The sequence below is a fragment of the Platalea leucorodia genome (assembly GCF_965183815.1).
Source record: "Platalea leucorodia genome assembly, chromosome: 4".
NCBI lineage: Eukaryota > Metazoa > Chordata > Aves > Pelecaniformes > Threskiornithidae > Platalea > Platalea leucorodia.
This window is the reverse complement of record NC_138826.1, coordinates 27,178,863-27,202,679: the sequence shown is the minus strand read 5'-3', so window position 1 is coordinate 27,202,679 and position 23,817 is coordinate 27,178,863. Positions and strand designations below refer to the sequence as shown.

The 23,817-nt window shown below is 37.6% G+C and overlaps 1 protein-coding gene across 1 annotated transcript in view; it reads left to right on the top strand.

Annotated features, from left to right (window-relative positions):
- The window catches only part of DLG5 (discs large MAGUK scaffold protein 5), a gene marked incomplete at both ends in the record, with an annotated part of 109,637 nt that overhangs the window by 34,834 nt on the left and 50,986 nt on the right, over positions 1–23,817 (top strand). Inside the window, 2 exons of the mRNA XM_082308811.1 lie at positions 6,987–7,055; positions 19,024–19,189. Coding sequence (XP_082164937.1) covers positions 6,987–7,055; positions 19,024–19,189 — 235 coding nt within the window. The remainder of the gene's footprint in view (positions 1–6,986; positions 7,056–19,023; positions 19,190–23,817) is intronic.

Genomic DNA, 23,817 nt, shown 5'->3' with positions numbered 1-23,817 from the left:
TATGTGTTTTGTGAATCAAGCTATGCAAATTCAGATCTGTAAAGATTTTTAATCTTTTCTGTGCTTCTTTATGTGAAAAGAGGATGATTTCACCCGATGCTCAGAATGCAGTAAACAAAAACAAAGAACATTAATAAAGTACGTGGACAGCAACAAGTGTATCCTAATGATAAAGTGATAATGTAGAAAAATGAGCTACCTTGTTTTCTTGTCTCTTACTCTTTCCTCTTATCTTTCTCACTGCCACTCTTCCGCTTGTTTTGTTGAAGGCACCACTGTCTGCTTCCTTTCATAATTCACATTGTAGTAAGATGCACAACAATGGTCCAGTGACTTAGATGTCTCTTAAAGATAGGTTGTAAATTCTTTGCAGTGTAACTCACTGTATTGCTTCCTGGCTAAAGAAAAAAGTATCTGTAGCAATGAGTGTAGATGTTGCTAGAGAGGGTACACTTAGGAATGCATATTTAGAAATATCAGTCTGTGGGTTTTTTCTACTATGAAGTGTTTTGAACAGATGTTGCTAAGAAAATAGGAATTTTACAGATATTTATGTCTTGTGTTGTTTTTAACAGCTGAAGATCAAATGCTGTACTTGACTTGTATGACTGACAACTAGGAACTTAAGCATCTGAACTCTGGGCTTCTTTACTGATGTCTCTGGCAGGTTACTTAACTTTTCTGAATCTAAACCTACACAGAAATTGTCAAATTAAATCAGAATCAGCCTGACTTGTTATTCTGTCACCAGTGCTGGTTTTCACTAAATGTTACAGAGAAAGGTGCCAAAGTCCTTGTTCTTGTATGAAATGTTCTGTCCTTAGGAGTTTATTCTTAATCACTTAGAATGGAAAGATGGCTTAAGCACTAAAGTATCTATCTTTCCCAAACCCACACTTTTAATATTAAATCTTAATATTTCATAAATAGGTTGTTGTAAAAAGTTTTCTCCATTGTAAAAGGAAAATAAACTTTTTGACCCTCACTGTCGCTGTGAAACTGTTATAGACTGAGGCGTTTGGGAAATAGAAATTGTAAATTTTTAGCTGCTTGATTATTTATAAGGCTGTTTAATGTTAATTTCGTTTTCATGGTGTCCTAAAAATAAGGGATTTTATGATGCAGAGCACAGTATTAAGGACCTGTGGGTGTGCAGAATAAGTAGTAAAGCCATGTTTAAAAGCAGATGGGGGAAGAGACAGCAAAGTTTTGCTGATATGACCTCTGCTACTATTTTACCTTTGCTGCTGAGTTTGTACCTTTGTTCTTGGAGTTACTCATATCCTTAAAGGTAAATGAATGTGAAACATCTGAAATAAATATGACATGGATGGAAGCAAATACTTAATTGAAGGTTTTGTGTGAAGTCAGAATTCAGTGTCTGAACATCACACAACTTGCAAGAAATGACTGTCATATGGTTTCTGGTAAACCTGGCTGCACAGGCTGCCAAGAAAAGAATAGCCTCAGAGATAGAGCATGGCAGATCCATGTGATCTTAAGCTCCTTGGGCAGTTTTGTTTGTTGTAAAGGCAATGGGAACATTGTAATCTGGGTCACTTCCAGTTTTAATAAAACTTTTTCGCTCCCCCACAGCAAGTAGGAGTCCTGCCAAAGTCAGTTTGGTTTGGTGCACGGAGATGTGGATAAACAAATGTTTGTCGTGCTTGCCCCCTCATCCGGTGCGTTGGACCTCCATCAGAAAAATTATTTGCTGACAAGAAGTTGAATCAGCTGGCAGTCACTGCTCTGGGAAGGGAGGAGGGAGGAAGAGCAGAGTTTAATTAACAATGGAAATTCACAGCAGGGGAGCATGGAGAGTTGTTTCGTGTCATCCTGAAAAGCAGAGGTGTAGCAAAAGAAATTCGTGCTGGCAAAGTGCTCCTTCTAGGCTCAGTTCTACAATGAGCTAAGTGTTCCTAGTTAGGAAACATGCTTAATTTAGGAGTCATCTATACTGCAGATCATAATGCAATCCTTAAAGATGGGTGACGTGCCAAGAGCTGTGCAGCTAAGACCAGGGCACTCCCTATCTTGTGGGATGAAACACCTAATGCTCCTTGAATTAAACCCTGGTTCTTCACACATACAGGTTCAGTATACCTGCCTCTTTGGCCCTGTGCTGAAGGTGTGTATTTGAGGGAGTAATTATTCTTATTCCTACACAGTCATTTAGTTAATATAGCAAATTTTGGAAGATGAAATAGCCTTCTTTCAGTTGAATTAGAAATATAATTTTGTAAATATTTGGGAGTAAAATATATATTTTGAAAAAAAAAAATATTAATGAATTGAAAGCATATGTGCAATGAATTTTGGAAAGCTGAGTCCCTGTATCTTATTTTGCCACTGCAGTCCCCTTGCGTATACTGTGCTTTAGAGCCATGAGCAGAGCCTGTGTATGTATGCGTATGGAGGAGGATGAGAAGGTTCTACACAGCCATGGCAATCCTGACATTCAGCTTATCTCTGCATAATGAAACTGGAACACAGTGTGTTTTTCTAAGAAGTAATTCAATAATTTAGCATTTAGTCCTAGCAGAAATTTTACTTGATCCTTTGTGCTGCTTTCCTACAGAAGGTACAAAGTGCAAGCTTGTTTTAGAGGCTTTACTTTGAGATTAGCTGGCTTGTCTTTTTTTAGTCTCTCCTTAAAATACAGGTGATGCCCAGTGTTACGTGGTGTTTTACAATTCAAAAGTTAGAAAGACAGAAGAGAGAACATTCTGTTTTAATTTTGTGCTAATAACTTAATTCCATCAGTCTAAATTTGGCATTGCTAATGAGGAAATTGCTTGGTTAGACAGTTGGTGTCTTCTTAGGACATGTAACTCGGTTTTTTTGGTTGTATTTTTTTGTTTGTTTGTTTTAATTTTTATTTTTTCCCCTTCTTTCCCCTCCACCATCATTGCCTTTCTTAACAAGGAAAATATATATCACTGTTTCTTTGTGGACATTGTGCAAAAGACGGAGGCAAACCAGAAGCCAGTTCCTCTGCTGTCCCTAGAGGTGGCTTCAACAGTTAAGCAACTAGTTCCTTTCCTGAACTTGCAAGTTTTTAAGTGGCCTTCCTGTCATCTGACTAACAAAGACAGTAATAACTTAAGGAAATTTGACTTGCTCTAATTGTTGAAAATAGAAGGAAATGGGATTCTTAAGATTCTCAAGTATATACTATAGTAGTTTGTAAATCTCTCTGTTCTGCCAAAGCTGTTTAATACAGTCAGGAACCGATCCAAAGCTTAAAGCTGGATGAGCAAAAAGAAGTGCCCCAAAAGCAAGTCTGCCATGCAAAGACAGGATGCTTATGCTCTTTTTCCTCTCTGTATGAATGTGAGGTCACTTTTTTTTAATTAAGTATGAGTAGTATCTACTGTGTTTCTCAGAATCCTGTCATTTCAAGTTGTAATTTTGAACTTAAAGAATATGTCAGCAATTGTTGTGAGTCAGTGAATAGAAATGGAATGTAGCAAGTTTTTGTACTGAGGGACTTCGGCACGCGAGGTGAATACTAGTGGAAAAATATAATAGACAAATATTTGGAAAATTATGGTGAGAGGCACGTGAACCCCTAGGTGTGAAGCACTTTCAACATTAACCTGAAAAATTAGTCATGGCTTCTTGTTGGGTTTAGGGTTCTGATCTTATTTTTTGTGTAATTTGGCAAGATGGACAGTCAGAAAGTTTTAAGAATTTGAAATAAAGTGGAAAATTGCTTAGCAAGGTGTGTGGGGGGGATGGTTTTGCAACGAATTTCTTAAAATACCATGGTTGTGTAGCTCATGAATAAACAGGGTGTTCTAGTGCCTTTGGTTATAGTAACTAGACTGTGCCTTTTTCTTTGCCTTTTTGCCTGTACGTGAATTCCTGTTGGGATGATTGAGTGTTTTCATTTATGTGAGGAGGCATCCTATAGAGTGGGGGGATTCTGTCTTGGAGCGTTTTCAGGAACTACTGAGGTATTGCTAGTTTGATCCAGCAGAATACGGCAAGTACGATGCAACCCCAGGGACCTGGAGTTGTTTAGCCTGGAGAAAAGGAAGCTGAGGGGAGTCCTTATCACTCCCTACAAGTACCTGAAAGGAGGTTGTAGTGAGGTGGGGGTCAGTCTCTTCTGCCAAGTAACAAGCGATAGGCCAAGAGGAAACAGCCTCAAGTTGTGCCAGGAGAGGTTTAGATTGGATATTAGGAAAAACCTCTTCACTGAAAGGGTCGTCAGGCACTGGAACAGGCTGCCCAGGGAAGTGGCTGAGTCCCCATCCCTGGACATGTTTAAAAGACCTGTAGATGTGATGCTCAGGAACATGGTTTAGTGGTGGACTTGGCAGTGCTAGGTTAACGGTTGGACTTAATGGTCTTAAGGGTCTTTTCCAACCTAAACGATTCTATGATTCTGTGATACTTTAGCCTGAATTGAATACATGGATGTGTGTCAGTTCAGTACCTAAAAAAGAATTTTAATATTGTGAAAGCTATGTAGAGTCCTCTGGTTGTTGTTTCTGGTGCTTACTGATACTGCTTCTGATGACAAAAGTGGCTTGTGTTACAGCTAAGGGACTCATATCCTGTGTAGTTTAAAAACAAACCAAAACCAAACATACCCACAAACAGCCTTGGAAGCCAAACAAATGCCACTAGATTTTTTTTGTTTGTTTGTTTTTGTTAGAAGTGAGGAATTATGAATGGGTCAGATGATTCCTCCCCTCTTCACAATTGTACATTTTCTTGTGAGAACATGCCATGCATACTGGATCTTGCATTTAGAAATCTGAGCTAGTGTTTTAAGAATATTGCTGGGGAGAGTCATATGTCTCCATTGATGAAGTCAGCTTCACAAAACTTTTCTATCTATTCCAGAGAGCAGAATTTAACTCATTTTAAGACCTGTCTCTGGCTTGTAACACAGGAAGAGAAGACAGAGAGGATCAGTGCTTCTTGAAGATAAATAAAAGCAAGATTAGCTAAGATGATGAGATTTTGAGTCTTTTCTTTCTCCGCTCTTAAAAAGAACTGAAAGCAGCTAACAATCAGTAAAAATTTGTTTAGGTATGGGACTCCTATGCAATCTTTCAGAGGAACTTGGCAATTTTGCCTCAAATTGCCACGTATAACGAAGTTTCATTTCATGGCACAAGATTTTATTGTGTTTGAGTCCCATGCAGTTTTGATACAATCTTGGTGCACATTGTCATAAAGATGTCCTACTTTGTTTAATATATTAATCTAGTTTTTTCAGCTTCCCCTGTGATTCTAATCCTAGTCCAGACTACAACAAAATACTGTGAGTCATACAAGTTTAGAATATGCAAAGAGGATGATTTTAATTAATGCAGAAATTATTTTGCTTTTAATAAGCTTTAATGAAATAGGAACACAGCTTAAATTCTTATGTGAAAATGTTTGAAATGGAAGCAAAAATATGCAGCAGGTTGGTGTTTTTTTTGTTTGTTTGTTTGTTTGTTTTTCTGAAGCCGGTGCATCAGTGACATGCTTGTCATGTGTTTTATTTAAAAATCAGAACAAAACAAAAAACTTACATCCCATACAATCAACTAGAATTATTTGTAACCAATATATTCTGAATAATTTTTCACAGGGATTTGTCAGGTTAAACAGTGTACTTCAAGATTCAGTTCCTCTCCTGGTACTTATTTTCTGCTAATAAAACTGGAGGATTTGCTTGGAGGGAGTTTTCCTTACATTCAAATACTTGTTTAAGTTTGCTTTTGCCTAGACATCACTCCTTGTATCAAATGTAGGAGCCTCATTCTTTGTAAAGATAAACAAACACATCCCATTAAAGCCGGGGTCCGTGTCACTTTTACTAGCTGAAGATCAGGCCCTAAGTGTGTTTGCTTTTTTTTTTTTTAATTCACTTTGCTGATATTGCTTGTGTTGTTAGTAAGCTTATTTTATCACATCTTGTCTTTCCTTCATCTAACACCATGGTGGTTACAGATGTCATGTCTTTTCCTAGTAAGAAGCAGAGGAGATGAGCAAAAACTAGGATTTCTTTCTTATTTCCTAGCCTGTCCTTTCTTTAATCCATTTCAAAGGTAGATCCATGCGTTTAATCTCATGCTGCTTCTCAGCTTTTATTTCTTAATTTCAAAGAGACTGGAAGAAACAAATATTGAAATATAAGAAGGAGGACTATAGGAAAGGCAGCTTCTAAAAGTATTGAAACTGTCTTTGGGCTTGGCTGTTGTGAAGAGGGGTCTCGCATCCTGGCTAGTGCTGAAAATGGACCAGATTTCAAATGGCTTTTGCACATAATCGCTCCCAGTCTTTACTGTGACATGTTTATCCTGTTTGTGAGGGATGGTGGAGCTGTTTAGTTTGTAAGGTTTTGAAGTAGGACCTGTTTTTCTAGTTCTTCTGGTAAGTAAAAATGTAGCATACTTCTAAAATAACTAAAACAAAAGGCGCCTCTGTCTATTGATCTATTAATAAGTGAAAAAACTTGCTGACGATAGCGACAGCAACAGCAGATGCTTTTAAGGTCGGGTATTGAAAGTTGCAAATGGATGCAAGCAAAATTTATTTACCAGTGAAATGGAATTTCTAAGTCTGAAGGAAGTTTGAGGATAAAAATACGTATCGGTTACACAATGAAATAGGAGCTGGTACATGTAAAAAGGTAAGAAACCAAAATAGATTCTGACTGTGGTCACAGATATCACTCATAAGCTTCATAATGTAGAGTTGAAACTCTGTTTTCAGTGTATCTGAAATAACCATTGTATCATTTTAGTATTTTACTGAACTCGTTTTTACCATTTCATTCAAAATGATTTCCCACTCAGCGCAGTGTGATGTTCATTTACAAATTATAGTTTTCCTATTAGATTTTTATGCATTAGTGACGTGTTGTCTTTAATTTAGTGTGTTTGTCATCTACAGTATCAAGAAAATTAATGGTCAGCTTGATTTGGGGAGAGGAAAAGAAAAAAAAAATAATACCGTCTTTATTTTTCTAATTTTAGGGTCTACTTACAGTGTGCTGTCCATAATGCCTTCTGATTCTGAAAGCAGCAGTTCTCTGAGTAGCATTGGTGAGTAAAGTATTAATCTGACAACTTGATGAGCGTGTCTTTTGGGAGCTGGGAGTACAAGTTTTTAAGGTTGCCTGTGGGCAGGGTAGAGAGATTCCAGTCATAAAATCAAAGAAGTTGAACTATATGATGCAACCATGCATCTTCACCAGGAAAAAGTATACTCATTTTGTGTAGCGCAAGTTAAGCCTTTTCATGGCTGTATGCAGTTGTTGCCAATAAAATCTGTTACATTTGGATACATTTGGATGAGCTCTGAGCTACTTCATAAAATGATGTAAAAATGGCAAGGTTTGGCTTATACAAGTCTGTGCGTATAAAAATATAGCTAGGCATGTATATATGTGTATGTATATATTTATGTAGATGTGAAAATTGTAGTCAGAGTCAAAAACATCATAGAAATTAAAAATATTATTAGCCAAGGTCATAGCCTTTTAAACTTGTGGAAGTGGCTGCAAGCTCTGACCCTTTTTCCCCTGCATGGAATGAATTGCTTCATTTTCTCAGTTTTTAACATCATTGGGAAAGACATAATAATAATAATAATAATAATAATAATAATAATAATAATAATAATAGTAACTAGAGGAAAAAGAAATGTGGGCAAAAGACCTCTAAAAACAAGATGATCTTGGAATAGCTGTATTAGCTGTCAGTTTCCCACTTCTTTACTTACACAAATACTTTAATTGTGAAATCTATGTAAAAGTCACTTGCCTTGGATTGGAAATGTAGGCTCTTGTATATTTAAAGTTCCAGTGTTGTGTCAGGCATCTGTAGACTTCCATGGCAGCACCAGGCAAGTCAGTTGTCTGTTTAAGGATGTGGGTAGACATCTGTTGCAGTCATTGAGTTGAACTTTTAACTCCAGCATGTAGGAACAAGATTTTAGGGTTGAATGAACTATTTGGTGAAAATATGGGAAGCTGTGACATGTTGGTTTGAATTTTATCAAGATCACACTTGTATGCTATTACGTGAAGGAATGGTATGATTCAATTTGCTATGAATAAATTGGGGCTGGAAATAGGAAGAAAAAAGTTTCTAAATTTTTAGGACAACCAGACTCAGAAAAAGGAGGCTTCCAAAGAAGGAGGTTCTTCTAAGGTGAAATCCAGTAAGTTTGTGGAATAATTGGATGAAGTGATGCCTGAGATAGAAGATGCAGGTGGTCCTTTCTAGTCTCATGTACCTAATTTTAAAAAGGAAAGGTACACTTAACACCCCCCCCCTTTTTTTTTTAATTTTTGTAACTTTCTGATTGCACAAACTCAATTCTTTTTACCTGACCTTTTATAATTTTGGAAGTAAAGGTAGGTAGATGAACAGCTAGTGTTTGCCATCACGAGAGAACTTTTGCTTTAACAGTGACCGCTTGCAAGCTTATAGATACCTGGCCTCTATTTTCTATTTTATTAATTTTCTGTGCCATAGTACCTTACGGGATTCCTGTTTCTGAACACTTATTTAGAATTTGGCATGTTACTTCTGAGACATCCATTATTCCCATATATAAGTCAGAACCAAATTCTTTCCGAACTATGTTTTCTTCATGTTTTAAAATATTGAAGTTCATACTGAATCCTGATCTGTGTATTTTACCTAAAGGGCTGTCCTTGGAAGTGTTTTATGCCTTTGGTGTGTGCAGTGATTAAAGTTATTAATAACCTAAAAATTAAGTGACCTGCTATTAAAACTTGTGATCTAGTATTCTCCATAGTTTTGTTTTATTCAAATGATTAAAGTGAGCTAGGTGTTTAATATTTAGTATGTTAACAGCCAAGGGAATTCTTTGTTTGAAGCTGGCATGTTTGTTTTATAGTCTGGTTATAGACTTGTTATTCACGCATATAATTTTTTTTCCCCAATCATTTTCTCTCCCTCACATCTTGTTCTGCAAGAGATAATATTTTTAATGTGATCTAATATCAGTAGCAAAATTTCTTTGCTTAATAACCAATATATCCTAATAGACATGTTTGCAAGCCACTTCAAAGCTGTAATCATATTATTTTAATACTGACTGATTTGTTGAATGACAAACCATCGTAACTGAAGCTGTTTGCATGCCAGCTCCCCAAAGGCTTCATATGACTTCTTTGAATGGAATCCCAACAAATACTGAGTTGCTATAGCGTTTCAGGAATTTTACATACATCTTCCCCTGCCCTGTCCCCATCTCACTGGAATACGTTTTCACAAGAGTAGTTCTGTGCAGTGGAAATTATAAGTTTTGCTGTGAAATGAATGTGTCAAGGAAAAAAGGTTAATAGCTCATGGTTCAATTTGACATTGAGAGTTATACGTGCACACACATGCATGTAAAGGAATATTTTCATTTCCCCACTCACATGTGCCTTTCTCATGGGGCAGAAAAGGGATCTGTTTTATTATTCCTGAGATCAAACCACTGGTTTTCATTAATTTTTATTTCTGGTCTGCCTTGCTTCTGTTTGTCAAGCAGCTCAGAAACACATTTACACATTTGACATTTCAGAACAAATGAGAAAGGTATTGGAGCCACTAATTAAGCCCAGATAAAGAAGCAGAGAGTGAATCTTAGCATCTTCTAATTAGGAGAGATAATACAATCTTTCACGTGTAGTCTTTGGACTCCATAGTTCATAAAAGTAACTAGAGAAGGGTATGTCCATGTGCTTCATCTTTTCTTTCCAGCCTTAATCACCCTAGCTATTGTTGGAGGTGGTTTCTGCTGCCAGCATTCTTAATTAAATGATCTTTTTCTGAAATACTTCCAAGTAAGCCAGGATGTTGTGAAATTGAGATGATCCTATATGTTTTACAGCTACCCTGGGTTTCAGAGTTAATTTAAGAAGGTGATGTATGTAACAATGGGCTTATTTTCCAGAAAAAGACCCTGATCTCAGAACTAAGCTTAAATAGTACTAGGACAACTGTTTTTAAAAGGTAGTTCTAAGAAAACATGGGCTCGGTCTCAGTGAAATAAATGAAACGTGGTGTTAGGATTTAGGACGGAAGCGGGAAAGATGAGACAACATCATTTCATCACTGTATAAACCCATGGTGTGCCCACGTCTTGGGTATATTTGCAGTTCTGATTCTCCCATTGAAAGAGAAGAGGGCAGCAAGCACAGAGAGCAGCAGCATGGATGAACAGTTACGGAGCAGCTCCTGTATGGGGAATAACAGGATACGCTGGGGTTCTCTGTCTTCAGTAATGTCATAGTCCTAATACAAGAGGAGAGCAAGGAGTGATGTAACTTGTATAATGTGACTCAGAGAGTAGACGGGCTTGCAGGGCATGAGGGATGCAGAAAGAATGAACTCCCAGCCTCATGTGCATGTGGTAGAATAAGCGGTTGAGTAGAAGCCAGTTTTCTCACCTGTGTAGCAGCAGGGTAGCAGCTTTGGAGACGAAACTGCTCTTCATAGGTTTATCTGCCTTGACCATAGCTGTATCTGCCTTTTTTCTTTTGTATCTGTACATAAATAAAAATACAGAGTGACAGATCACTGCTCTTTACACGTTTTTCTTGTGTATTTTCCTTATCATTCAAAATTGGTTTAGTTGACAATATTTTCTTTTTTCCTTTGTGCTTCCTTCCTTTTCTTTCCCATGTATTAATAAAATTCATGCTGTGCATGTAAAATAGGTAGTTTTGATGGAACTGAGGGCAAATATTTACTGTTAATTTCCAAAAGAGGTACGATATAAACTGCTGTAATCCCTGCATCCCACCATTATGCTCCAGCCCCCTTCTTCCCCCCAAAGGAACAAATACTCATTAAATTGTCATGCTGTCTCTGTATTTCCTTTCTCTTTGCTCTTGGCTAATCACAAGGATTTTTGTGTGTAAATAGAAAGATCCTTCATCTGCCCACTCTCTGTGCCCGGCAGACTCTCTGAATGAAGCTACAATCCTGCATTTCTGACATCAGAATAATTATTTATGGAGATTCAGTGCCTGGCGTGCCAAGCACGGAACAACAGTGTCACTTGGGAATTGGATAGAAACCAGTAACAGCGCTATACGTGACAGTCGCTGGCTAGTCTCCCACTTGACCGGTCATGATAATGGAGAGGAAGAGAACACGGAATAAAGACCCCCTTTTTAAAAAAAGTAGAAAAGCACCAGTTTGTGTAGTGCACTCAGTCTTTTGACATTTATAATTTTGAAGATAAATGGTCACCAACAATGGAATTGAACTTAAGTGACATATTCCTGGACAAATGGCTCTAGGTGGTCCTGCTTGAATAGGGGGTTGGACCAGATGTTCTTTCTGTATTCGAGCAGATAATTTTCTGGACCTGTAAGGAAAGATGGAAGGCCTGTATTCTGGAAGATTATCTGTAGATGATAAAATATCAGCCAAATATCACCCTACTTACATGATACTTCAGCCTGAAATCATCAAATTTGTTTCCTATGGGAAGTAGTAACACAGTGTCCTTATTAATTTCTGTGCATCTCTTGATTATCTACTCTACTTCCAATTTCCATATTTTTTTATTTTTTACTTACCTTGCTCTTTTTTTTCCCCGAAATCTGGCTTCTTTCTTGCTTTTTACAATAGCCAGGTAAGTTCTTGTTCTGGCCCATGTCGCCTAAAAAAAGCCTCTCTGAATTGACTTAAAGGGTATGTTTCAAGACTTTTGATACCCAGTACTACTTTTACAGCCTCCAGTAACACATTACTGATCAGAGCAATATGATGCCATGACAAGATCATAGTTTCTGGTATCGAGCCATTTTTTACAAACCATAGTACCATAATGAAACATCAGTGTTTTCCTTTAGTGCTTTAAAAATGTGATTCTTCCTTCCCTCCTCAATGCATAGGGTTTTTGTTTAGTTTTGTTTTGTTCTGTTTTTCTTAACAAATGTTGTTTGAAAGAAACCATCAGCTCGCATGCAGGAGTCGGGCTATGGCTCTGAGGATAGCCTGCATTGTGCTTTTTTTTCTGCTGAGTTTTTAACAGAAAGGCATTGTGTACTTTTCCATTCTTTGAAAATATACTGAGATCCTGAGAGGATTTTTGGAATGGAAAAGGCCTTTCGTCTTTCCACATGTATAATTTCCTTCTTTCCACAGCCAGACCTTTTCGCATTGTTGTGATTACAGCTGTCAGTCTCGTATCCTCTTCATTCCATGTCGCACATTATCACCTTTATCATTTAACTTTTAACAGATGATTATTGTCCAGCTGTTCAGTTCTTTGCAAATGGTATCACTTTTTTAGTCATAAGTGTTTTTTCTTGCTCTTCACTGTTCATATCACTGTACTGCCTTTTCCTATGGGAATTTACATACCAATCTGTAACAAACACCACCATTTGCACTACAATTTTATGACTTTTTCTTGCAGCCATCAGGTGGTTATATACCTGATGCCACCAAGCTTGCCCAACTTTGACTTGAACTGACAGTATTTCCTTGCTTAACGCTTTGTTAGCTTATCAGCCTGACAGGCTATTTACAGATAGTTTTTTCGCTAATTGCAATTCAAGTTACTTGGTCTGAGGACCTTAATTCTTACTCCAAAGTAAACATTACCTCACTCCCATCAGATGATAATTCCTTCCCAACAATGTGTAGTCTTTTATTCCCTGTTTTCATGTTGGCCATTCTGACAACTGTCCTTTTATGTTGCTGTGATTTCACTTTATTGCTTCACACTATCTACAGCTGCATATAACAAAGTAACTGTTTTTACTATTGGTAGGAAGTGTTCAGTTGCAGGTGTGCTCTATGATACTCTTTCAGTCAAAGGTAAAACACTTGTTCCTTGTCTGAAAAAGTGATTTGTTTATCCCCCCCTGCCCCGACAACGTATAGGAATCTCTTGTTGTCTTTCTTGCTTTTTTTTACTAACACAAACACAAAATTTATATTTGCTAAAGATACCTCAACAGTTAACACATACTGACAAATGAACAAGTGGCAATATTACACCTGCAACACAGCCACAAATGAATGAGAAAAGGTGCTAGGACCTCTACTGGTATACCACATCAGAATCCTTTTCTGTACTGCAGTAATTGCCTTCGATGTTCCACTTCCTTGCCAATCAGTCTCTTTATTCAGAAGTCATTTTCCAGTAAAATTTGGCCTCAATGATTGTATTAAACCGCTTTTTGTAGATTTATTTCCTACGTAACTTTCTTGTCCTTTGATCTGAAGAGTACTTGTTTAGTTTGCTGGAAACAAGATTTTTGACTTAGGAAATAAACACCCTCTTCCACAAACTTAAAGTAATTTCACTGTCCTTCTATTTTACTCTGTTCATGAATCATGTAGATGTCTCTAGGATTGATCCTTAATCTCTTTACCTAATTTTTGATGTGTTTGTTCATAAACATCTTCTCTTAAGTAATAAGCACTTTAGCTTTATTGTATTATCACTGACTTCTATGGCATCCATTTTCAGGCAGCCACGGATTGACATTTAGTCATGCACAGTGTTCACTCAACTTCTGTTGCTTCAGAAGTACCCGAGAATTACTCAATGGATGTGATGTCCTGTTTTAAAAAAATGCAACAGTAACGACAAAAAAGTTAGCTTTGCTGATGTATACTGGTGCAGTCTTGGAGGAGGAAGGTTGGGGGTTTTTTGCTTTTGTTTGGGGTTTTTTGTTTGTTTGGGTTGGGAGGTTTTTTGGTGGTTTTTCGGTTTGTTCTTTTTTTTTTTTTTTCTTTCTTTCTTTCTTTCTTTTTAACATTTCCTGTAATTAATCAGTTTGAGTTAATTCTTGGTCTCTTAAAGGTTCTATGTACGTAGGGCTTGAGAACCACTAATGAATAGCTGACCACTTCATGGTATTTTGTTTGCTATGGTATCTTTTTAACATTAGGCAGCTCCCTGGAGAAATGTCTGAAGATTTGGTTGGTCTGTAGTGATTTGAATGGAAATACAGTGTGTGTGAGTACCCATCTCCTGCGCTCCAGACAGCATGTCGGGAACACAAGTGTCTTTCGCTACTCCCTGAGGCCCTGTATCAGTCTGTGCATTCAGGAAGTCCTTTTGGTGTCAGCAGTTTTCTTTTGGGGCTGTAAAACAGTATGGTGAGATGATGCTCACAACTCTGCAGGAGAAGACGTGAAGGAACGAGTGCTGGTGGAGTCTCATCCCCTTGGTCGGTGTGCAGTGGTTGACCCTAGTCATTGTCCCCATTGGGTTCGGATTGGACACTTCTGTCTAGGACACTTTCAGTGTGCAGTTGTGAGCCTGGCAAGTGGAGGGTTTGAGCTTTCCAACCAGGGAGCTCCTGAATATTCAAACCCAAAAGCTTCAGCTGTATTTTCCTTGGTCATGGTAACAGATTTTACTCTGCGTTTTAGCTCAGCAAAGTTCTGCAAGGACTTTTTGAATTCACATATCTGCCCTTTTTCCCCCCTCCTTGCTATTTTTGAGTATTAGGTTGTAGATTTTCTTTCATATTGATCTTTCTAGAACCACTGTTAAGTTCTTTCTAAAGCCTTAAGCTTACTGAAGTTGAAAGTTTGTTTTACATGCTGGTGGGTTTGTATAGCTGCTTGTATTCTGCATTAAAACAAATAACCCATTCTTTTGTCCTTGCATGTTACATGATCCTCACTGCTTTCATAACCTATTACGTTTTCTGTCTGTCAGATGAAACTGTTTCCATAGTTCATTATTTTAGCTTTCAGTTTTCTTTCCTCAATATCCTGCTGCTTGTTTTTACTAATGTTTTATTTCACCTACATGCAATTCTGTTCTGTGCTCTGCACTATTTCAAGACAACTTCAAAAGGTAAATCTGAAGAAATGTATCTAAATGATGACTTTGGATATGTAATCCTGTTCTAGTCCTCATAAATTATTGAAAGAAAGTAAATATTTTAGTGCGCATTTTCCTACAGCAGGCATAAGTCTTTACTCCTCATCCCTTCCTGTGCTTGAGGAGAAACCCTGTTGATCATGCTTTGCAATAAGTCTTGCAAGTCTTTTTTAATGTTTTCTGTCATGATTTACAAGGCCGTAAAGAAATAATATTCTGAACATCCCTATCGATTTTATTTTTCTTTGAAAGAAAGCAATGAAAAAGGCTTGACTGTACAATGAATAGTCTCCTGTTTGTTTGCAAGCAAGAACTGGCACAAATTTATGAGTTTAAAAAAAATCATCAAAAATTCAGGCATTCTGTTAGCTTGTGACAGATTACCTTTTGAATTAGTTGAACCTGTCATACAAGTGTATTTCTCAGAGAGTAATGAGTTTCTATCATTCAAAATATGTTAATGATGTTTCTTAAAAGTAGCTGTTTATGCGTTGGTACCCATTTTCCCACCTCAACATTATATTGATTGGGCATTATGGTACATCTTGGTCAGTTTAACAAGTTTCCCAGCCCTGTTAGTGTTCTTTTTTTCTTCAAAAAGTCTGCTACCCCATGCCCAAATGTGAAGCTAACTGAGCAGTGGTTTCTGTGTGGCTGTATTATCTCTTCAGTCAGTCGTGATTAGAGTAATTATCAAGAATTGTATTTGGTATGTACTACAATAATAGATCTTTCTGGTTTCTGTGAAGTCCAGCATTTGGACTATAAATATGGAAGATATGATTGCTCCAGCTTCTGTTTTTAAGGCTTTTCTTTTATAAAATGTATGATGGAAATCCTGCAAAATCTTGCTTCAGATTAAGTCAATGCTTACTCGGGATTTAATGCATGTACATGCGATGCGTCCCCGCTGTTAGGCTTTTTCGGGCGTTGGTGGAGCATTGCTTACCTGGAGGCTGGCCAGGGAGGTGACTACCATACGGCTGGGTTCTCAGAGCCCAAGTGCAGCTCGTGAAAAATAAGTCGTGAGGCTTACTGAAGCAGATGAATGAGTTGCACTTGGCAGGCCGTGCAGTAAATACATTTTCACAAATCCAGGTTGTCTGAGAAAGCAGGTGAGTTACTGAAAGGTGGCATAATTTGTATAATGGAGATTTAGCCTTTAGGCTTGTACATTTTAAGACCAGTTTGACTGGTTAAAGTGCAGAAAGGAAGTACTGTTGTGTAAAATAAGCAGTCAGATGGAAAAAGAATACAAAGCTGGAAGCACAGGTCACTTTCCTTCTACTGCATCAGGATGTCAGATGCAGTAAAAGGCTTTTAGTATTCAGCTATAAAAGGCCCTTTAAAGGAAATGGAGAGTATTGAATTTTTCTGATGAAGGAGGAGTTTACTGAAGTTTTTAGTTTTGTTTATTTTTGAGCATCCACAAATATGATTCAACATTTATGACACCTTTTGTACAACTATTGAAGATGTAAGGTTGTTAGTAAATCAAGCAAAGGTAAACTTTTTGGCCTTCTTTTAAGGATAAGAGGAGGGATATCTGGCTCATATTGATCTGTGTTTTCACAGCAATTAAAAGGCATACATCTCTTGGCTGGTATTATGCGTTGACAACAACATCATTGCATTTGAGATGAAAGTATTTGTTGATGTACTTGTAAAAAGTGACAAGTTAATGAAAAATAACCTTTTCGGGTACTAAGATGAATGGTTTCGCATTAGTCAAGAAAGCTGCTTTCCTGAGGCTAATTAGCCTGTCTTTATTAAAGCAGTCTTGTCTTGCTTGGCACAGTTTTGGGACCGTGTGCACAAATGTTCTCCTCATCTGAAGAAGATTGTCACTGGGATGTTGTCAAAGCTGGGAGGGGGGAAAGAGGTGGAGGAGCAGAGGTTGCTTACTCTTACCTCCTTATACTGTGTTTTAGATTCCCAGAGCAGCCATTGCATGCTTGCGTAGTGGACATTGTGCATGGGACTGCTGCTGGGATTAACACTGATATTAGTGGTGGGTTATTGTTAATCTAATGCTCTTTCCTTCATGTAAAGCACACCAGCCTTCCTGATTTTCCTCCTCCTTCCTCTTGTGCCCCTTGCATCCTGTTCATCTGTTTTGCTCGCAAGTAGCCCCAGGATGACAGATAAGCTTCTGAACTTCTCTGTAGGGATGAGAAGGGCACTTTTTCAGTGTTACGCATATTCTGATGTGTCAGCTCAATGAGAGGATGTGCAGGTTGCCACTGAATTTACCCAAAACCATGCAGCCTGTCGATACCTGAATTAGGTTTGTCTGTCTTTACCTTTTCATTCGTTTATGAAATTCCCTGCTCATTAATGTGTCCAAACTATTCCAAAGGAATAGATACTCTGACCTGGTTTATCTATCCATTTGTTTTTTTCCTTATTTATTCCCTATATCATGAGCCTGGGATAGTGCATTTGTACTATTACTGGTTTCTGTATAATGTTGCCTTAAAAGTTATGTGGAATGGTTCTTATTTTAGAAAAAGGAAGGGTAACTGCATTTAAAAGTGTGAGATCCTTAGCCCTTATGGATGAAGGGGCTCCATCTGGATGGAGGGGTGAAACAAAGTAGTAGTAGAAAGCCCAAATGCAGCCTCCATTGAGAATTCTTTTGAGTGATGTGAGTTTGTGTCTTTCTACAGAATGCAAGCTGTTCCTGCAATTTTTTATTTCTTCAGTTTGCTATTAGAGCATTTACATACATTATTATGCAATAGTTAGATTAAAAGAACAGTCTGTGCTCATAAATTCTCATTATAGAATTACAGTAACAGCTGAAAAGGAATAAGAACAAGGATCCTATTATTCTAGAAGCTGTATGTATGATAGCCCTGACCCTGCAGTTATTTTGGTGTGGGAAATTTAAAGCACAGGTAGTTCTATTTAAAAGTTGGAGGGAGTTTTTGTATTTTGCAATACCTTCCTGAATTGGGTTTAGAGATAAAAAGCCAATCCTGGCAACTCATTAGCGTTTGATCAGATGAAATTACTTCGTTTGAAATTCTTTCTTTGAAAAGACAGTGATCAGAGAGCATTATTTTTACTGTGTAGCTTTTGCTTCTCCATTTAAAAAAAAGGCATAAAAAAGGTACATCCTAACATATGTCAGCATCTTGTTTCAGGTGTATAATTATGCAAACTCTTTCTAGAATTTCTCTTTTGGGTAGAAAATAGTAATCTCTTGTATACATTTAGACCTTTAACTTTCATATCTGTGACCTGTATCTTTGAGTTTGCTGTCATGTGTCTGGGATTAAAGTGGGCAGAACTAAAATTACAGTTGAATTAATTGTCAGTATATTGTGAAACATAATATACCACACTCTCATCTCTTAGGTGGAAGAAGACCTCTTTGTATTGGTATAGCTGTCTGGGAAGACAGTAGGTGTCATCGTTCATCTCTGATATTAAGAAAGCTGAGAATTAAAAGATCCCACAAAACTCTTTAATGTATGACTGCCCCTTAGAGGAAATTTGATGTGTAGTCCGGTTGCAGTGATTGTAATGTGCTCATTTTAGCCAACATTGTTAAAAATTAAGCTCGTTTTTCATGATTTGTTGGCAAGTCAAATCTTAAACTTCACATACTGGACTGATAAACTGTGACATGTGAAAGCCAAGAATTGCATTAAAAATAAATGTTGGCAGTAGCAGATAGAAGAATAGTATGTCTGTGTGCTAGATAAAGGAACAGGAAAAGAGCCCCTGTGCTTGTAACAATTTCTCTGCTGTTGCTGGGGTGCGTTGGTGTGGGTGGAATTTACTTCTTTTTGTAGAAGCAAGAACATGGTTCATTATTGGAAATAACTTTGTAGCTACAACTTCTGTCACTATGGTAGTTTCTGAGGTCTCTGCAGTTGTGACTGCAAACTTGCCTTGCCTTTTAGGCAACTTGTAAGTTCATGAGTAAGCAAGGAACCTACTCATGCAAACTAACTTGCAACGCAGATAGGGCCTTTCTGCGTGGGGTCTGACTGAATTGGAGTTATTCTTGTGTCAACTCACTGATGAAAACTTCCATGAGGTGTTTTATTTTTGAACAGGATTCTGCAACCAAAAATACAGGATTTTTAAAATTAGTGTTAACTGCTTTAGTGAAATTGTATTGTTTTTTCAAGGCGCTCTCTGACTGCCAATTATTTATCTCTTGGTCAGGTACGACTGGTAAAGCATCATCTCCACCACCTGTAATAGACACGAGACAGATGAGTGAGAAGCTGGAGACGATATTATATCAGCTCCGTCAGGTAACTCGTGAGAGGGATGAGCTGCGCAAGCGACTTGCACTTTCATCTCCTGGATCAACTTTTGATGACTGCAGGTAAAAATAAAGGAAACGTACCTTTTTAATTTAGTCCTCAGTAGTGTTTTCAAGCATCTTGACTCTTGCTTGCCTGTAAAGCAGCAAGGATATTGCAATGTATATATGTCACTTGTAACCTACCTGCATCCTGGTGATGTGTGTGTATGTAGGTGACCACATCCAGGTTTCAGAGCTGCCTGTTGAATGCCTATTCCCGCTTTCTCCAGCAATTTTGCTGTGGGAATGAGGGGAGTAGGGCTTATCTCTATGTTGAGAGAAGAAAGCAAACAAGTTGTGTAGGTTTCCTGGGTTATGTTGTGGGCAGAGAAAGAAGACAGTGGCTGAAGCATTTGCTGTTTTGAAAGCAAGAGAGAACAAAGGGAAATAGCTCTGAATACTTGGCTGAAGGACAGAAATTAAGAGAGGAAAAAAAAAATCTCAGCTATTCCTGTGCTTCTGCAAGGAGAGAGAGGTTTGGACTTCTGTTGAGGAGAGTAAGTGTTTTTTAGGAGATATGCTTTCTGGTATACATATATTGAGGGACTGTGTAGCATTAACATGTTGAGAGTAAGGAACTCTCCTCCACTGAGAAATTATGAGTGCTGCCAAACTAAAATAACGTGTTCAAAGTCAGTTAATGGCCAGCAGCCTTATGCAGCTCATTCTAATTTGAGGGTTGGTAAGTTATGAGGAACATAGTACTCAGGGATTGTATGAGTTAATTGTAGATAAGGGTTTTATTGGGTAGGAAACAGAATTAGTTTATTTTAGAGGGTTAAAGATCTGCTAATGTTTATAAATGCGACTTTGGGCACACTGAGCAGGTACTTTTTGCCTGCAGTAAGCACATGTAAGAGATTTTTTGAACCTTGGAAAAAATTGTCTGTCACTGAATCTGAAATAAGAGCAAAGAACAGATTTTCTGGTAGGTGTTGCCATGATTCATAGCTTCTCTGAACTTTAATGTTTTATTTGTTGTTTGTATCTGTTACTTCATCAGCTCTATCTGTACATGGTCAGGTGGTTAATTAAACTTTTTGTCCTTATGAAATAAGGTCAAGATTTGAACCAGTGAACTGGAATTGAGAGAATCTGGGCATTTTATTCACTCCTTAGCTACCCATCTTAATGCTCCCTTCCCATGAGTTCTGAGGGCTACTTTAAGAGCATTGTGTTCTATCTGAGGGTCTCCAAATGTTGTGGGGATGGGAAAGGAAAAGGTGGTCAAATGTCAATGTCTTTTGCATAGCTTCCAGTTACTTATTTATACAGAGGGATTTCTTATTTGAAGTCACTAGAGCTTAGGCATTGAGGATTTTATAGCTTACAATAATGTTCTCCATAATCCAGGATGCTATTAATAAAGTTCTGATGAGCTGTCCTCTAGGCTGCTCTAGTTTTTGCTCTTTAATTGTCAAATCAATCTTCTGCTGCAAGTGTAGGATTTGTATGTTGTGGAAAATATAAATGTTTACACCTTAAAGAACAACTCACCAAAATAAACATTGCATTTGGTCAGTGCTTGGACAGTGTATGTTAGATGGAGGATGCTGCTTTCCAAACAATTAAATATTTGAAGAGTGGGAAATGAGTGAAGATTATTAGTTGACATTTTTTTTCCTTCAGTATAAAAGCAACTGCTCCTCCCATCCACATAAAGCTTGCTGGGGTTTTTTTTGGTGGTTTTTGTTTGTTTGTTTGGTTGGTTGGTTGGTTTTTTTACTTTGTTTTGCATTCTTTCCTCATAAAAAACTAAACTTCAGCCTTCCGGGAGTCAAAGCCCAGACACTGCAAACTGTTACACTGAAGTGTGAAAGCTGAAAGATCATTATTTAGATGGTGACTTTTATGACCCAAAAAGGGCTTTTGCTTTCTTGGCTGCGTATGCCACTTTAACCATGGCTGTACCAAATACTGGTGGTGTAGAGGCAAATCTTGACAGGTCACGATGGTGTGCTTCAGAACAGTTGCAGCTCACAACACATTCGTAGGCTGGGCTGCGCTGGCTGTGAAGGCTGGCAGTTGCAAAACCAACAGCTGTTTTCCAAAGCAAGTGTTGACTAAGTCTAGAGCAGTTGAAGAGGAGACACCGAAGTGGATTGTGATGTGCTGAATCAGGTGAACATGTGTCATCCTGCTGGACAGGAGTAGGATTGCTCATGCCTTGTGCTTGTGTCACTTGATGGTGACTGTATGCGTGCACGTGTTGTGGTGATGAAGCAAAGATTTGACCAGATAATTTAGTGTGCTCAAGGTGCATTTTATAGACTTAAACTTGCTATACTTGCTACTTATGTAGTAGTAGAAGAGAACTGCAATACAAATAAACCCTCTGAAAACTGCCTTTGGGAATAGACTGTTTTATGTGTAATCTGTAATTGGTGGTGGAATTGCAATAGCAAATTAAAACATTTTCACGTTGTTGGGTAGGTATTGCCCACAAAGCTGGTAATGCTGTTGGCATTAGCTTTTATGTCAGCATCAGATACGTGTAAATGTCAGTCTCACTGTGGCCTTGATTTATGCTCAGGGTGATTCCACTGGAACATGAAAGATTTTTAGAGTTGTTATGTGAATATCAGAAAAACAGTTGGACCTTTGACACAAGCATTTTAAACTTTGTTAACTCGTAACCAATGCTTCCAAAATAGTAACTGACACCTCTCCTTTATTGAAATCATAGTTTTCTGTATTTTGTGAGGCATTTTAGCATAAAACTGTGGTGGTCTTACTTAAATGTTTAAGAGTCAACCACTAAATGCATTTGAATGGACTGCAACAGTTTTGATTTTTGACTTCTGACCAATATTCCTCCTGTGCATATCCCCGTTTTTCTTGCCGAGACATAACCCCTTGGAACAGCACTGCGGAACATACGGCCTTGGCTATCCAGGTGGTTTTTATTTCATGTAGGTGAGCTAGAATGCAGGATGTTACTGGTGGCATTGTTGTTCCTTCCTCGTTGTGTAGGTAGGCTAACTTCTGTAGTTACCTACATGGTATCAGTATGTTCATAGGTTTGGGTTTTGGTTTTTTTGTTTTGGTTTTTTGTTTGTTTGTTTGTTTTTTTAAGACTAATGCTAGTGATACTTCAGCAATATATGAAATACACGTGATTGATGTTAAACTTTTAGAACAAGTTCTCACCATAGCTTTGAGACTGACCTGAAAGATATCCTTTAGTAAAAATTCATACACTGAACTATTTTGCACAAATATGAATTCATGATTACAAGCTTAATATGAGCATGTATTTATGGGTCTCAGTAAGCTTAACGCTTCAACTGAGAGTTAAACTGTGCTTCAATTAATGTAGTCATTTTAATGACTGTGGTAGACAGATGGTGTCTACTTTCAATAATTTCACCCTAAAGTCTAATTTAAATCAATACTTGGGTTTTTAGTGATTCTGTCAAGGGTGTGAACATTTCCAATTGAGTTTTACTTATGCTAACTAGGGTTGTATTTTAAAAGAATAACACTGCAGTAGTTGCGGTAATATGTCTGTAACACTGTATGAATAACATACTACTTCTTTTGGCACCCCTAATCAGTGAATTAAAAAAAAAACAAACCTTAAAGACAACCCTGTAGATGTGACTTGAATATTTGGTTACTTTATACGAATTTGGCTTTTAATTTTTGCTAAAGTCTGCCAGTCAAGGAAAGGGTTTTTTTTGTTTTGTTTTCCCCAGGAGCACTTCTCTGGAGAAAGGAGAAAAAGAGGAATTACAATTGAAGGCCTTACTATTGAGCAACCCAAATGCAACTGGGTTGCTATAAAGCACCTTCATGTCATACACGCCCTCCCTGAAAGTCTGTGAATCAGATGTGGCTAGGATTTTTTTTTTTTTTTTTTTTTTTTTAACAACTCTCACCACTGCAGCAGTGTGAAACCATTTTCATTTTGATTCAATTGCCAGCTGCATTTCAGTTCCAGAATCCGTGTTGCTGTTTTTGTATGAAGCAAAGAGAATTCTGATTGCTTTTCAGGCTGCGCTTACAGCGAAGCTGTTTGGGAGAGTGGGAGGTGGGAGAGAGAAAGGGTGTTCTGTGCAGCAACGGAGCAAATCTGATATGAGAATAAACAGAGTCAAATTAGAAAGCAATTGGGGTTTTTTTTGTGGTTGTTTTTTTCGTTGCCTGTGGAGTTATAGGAGACCCAGGAGATGACACAGGGACAGCTGTCAGAAGCTTCATTTTGAAACTTGAAAGTTCAATGGTGCAAAAATTTTATGACTGTGTAGAGGAAGAACAGTTCAATTTAGAGTCTCTATTAGAAGCTTAGTGCTTCAAAACAAGAAGGCATAATCCTGCTAATTTAGTTTCTAGCATGACTTATGATTCTTCTAATAAATAAAGGTATCATGTGCAATGACCACACATTCTAAACATAATCTATGTTGGTCAATTGCTTGACAAGGTAGATTAATTTAGAAAATTCCTCCTCTCCCTGTCATCCTGATATACTAAAAAAAATTTCAGTCAAAAATTTTCTTTTGACTGACTTTGGCTTTCACTTTGTTCAGCTTACTGAAAATTGCTTATTGGAGATTATATTGTATTGAGGATTCCTCATAACTATTTGAACAAAATTTGGGTTATCTTACGAAAGTGTGACATGTTTTCTCATTCATTTATAGTAG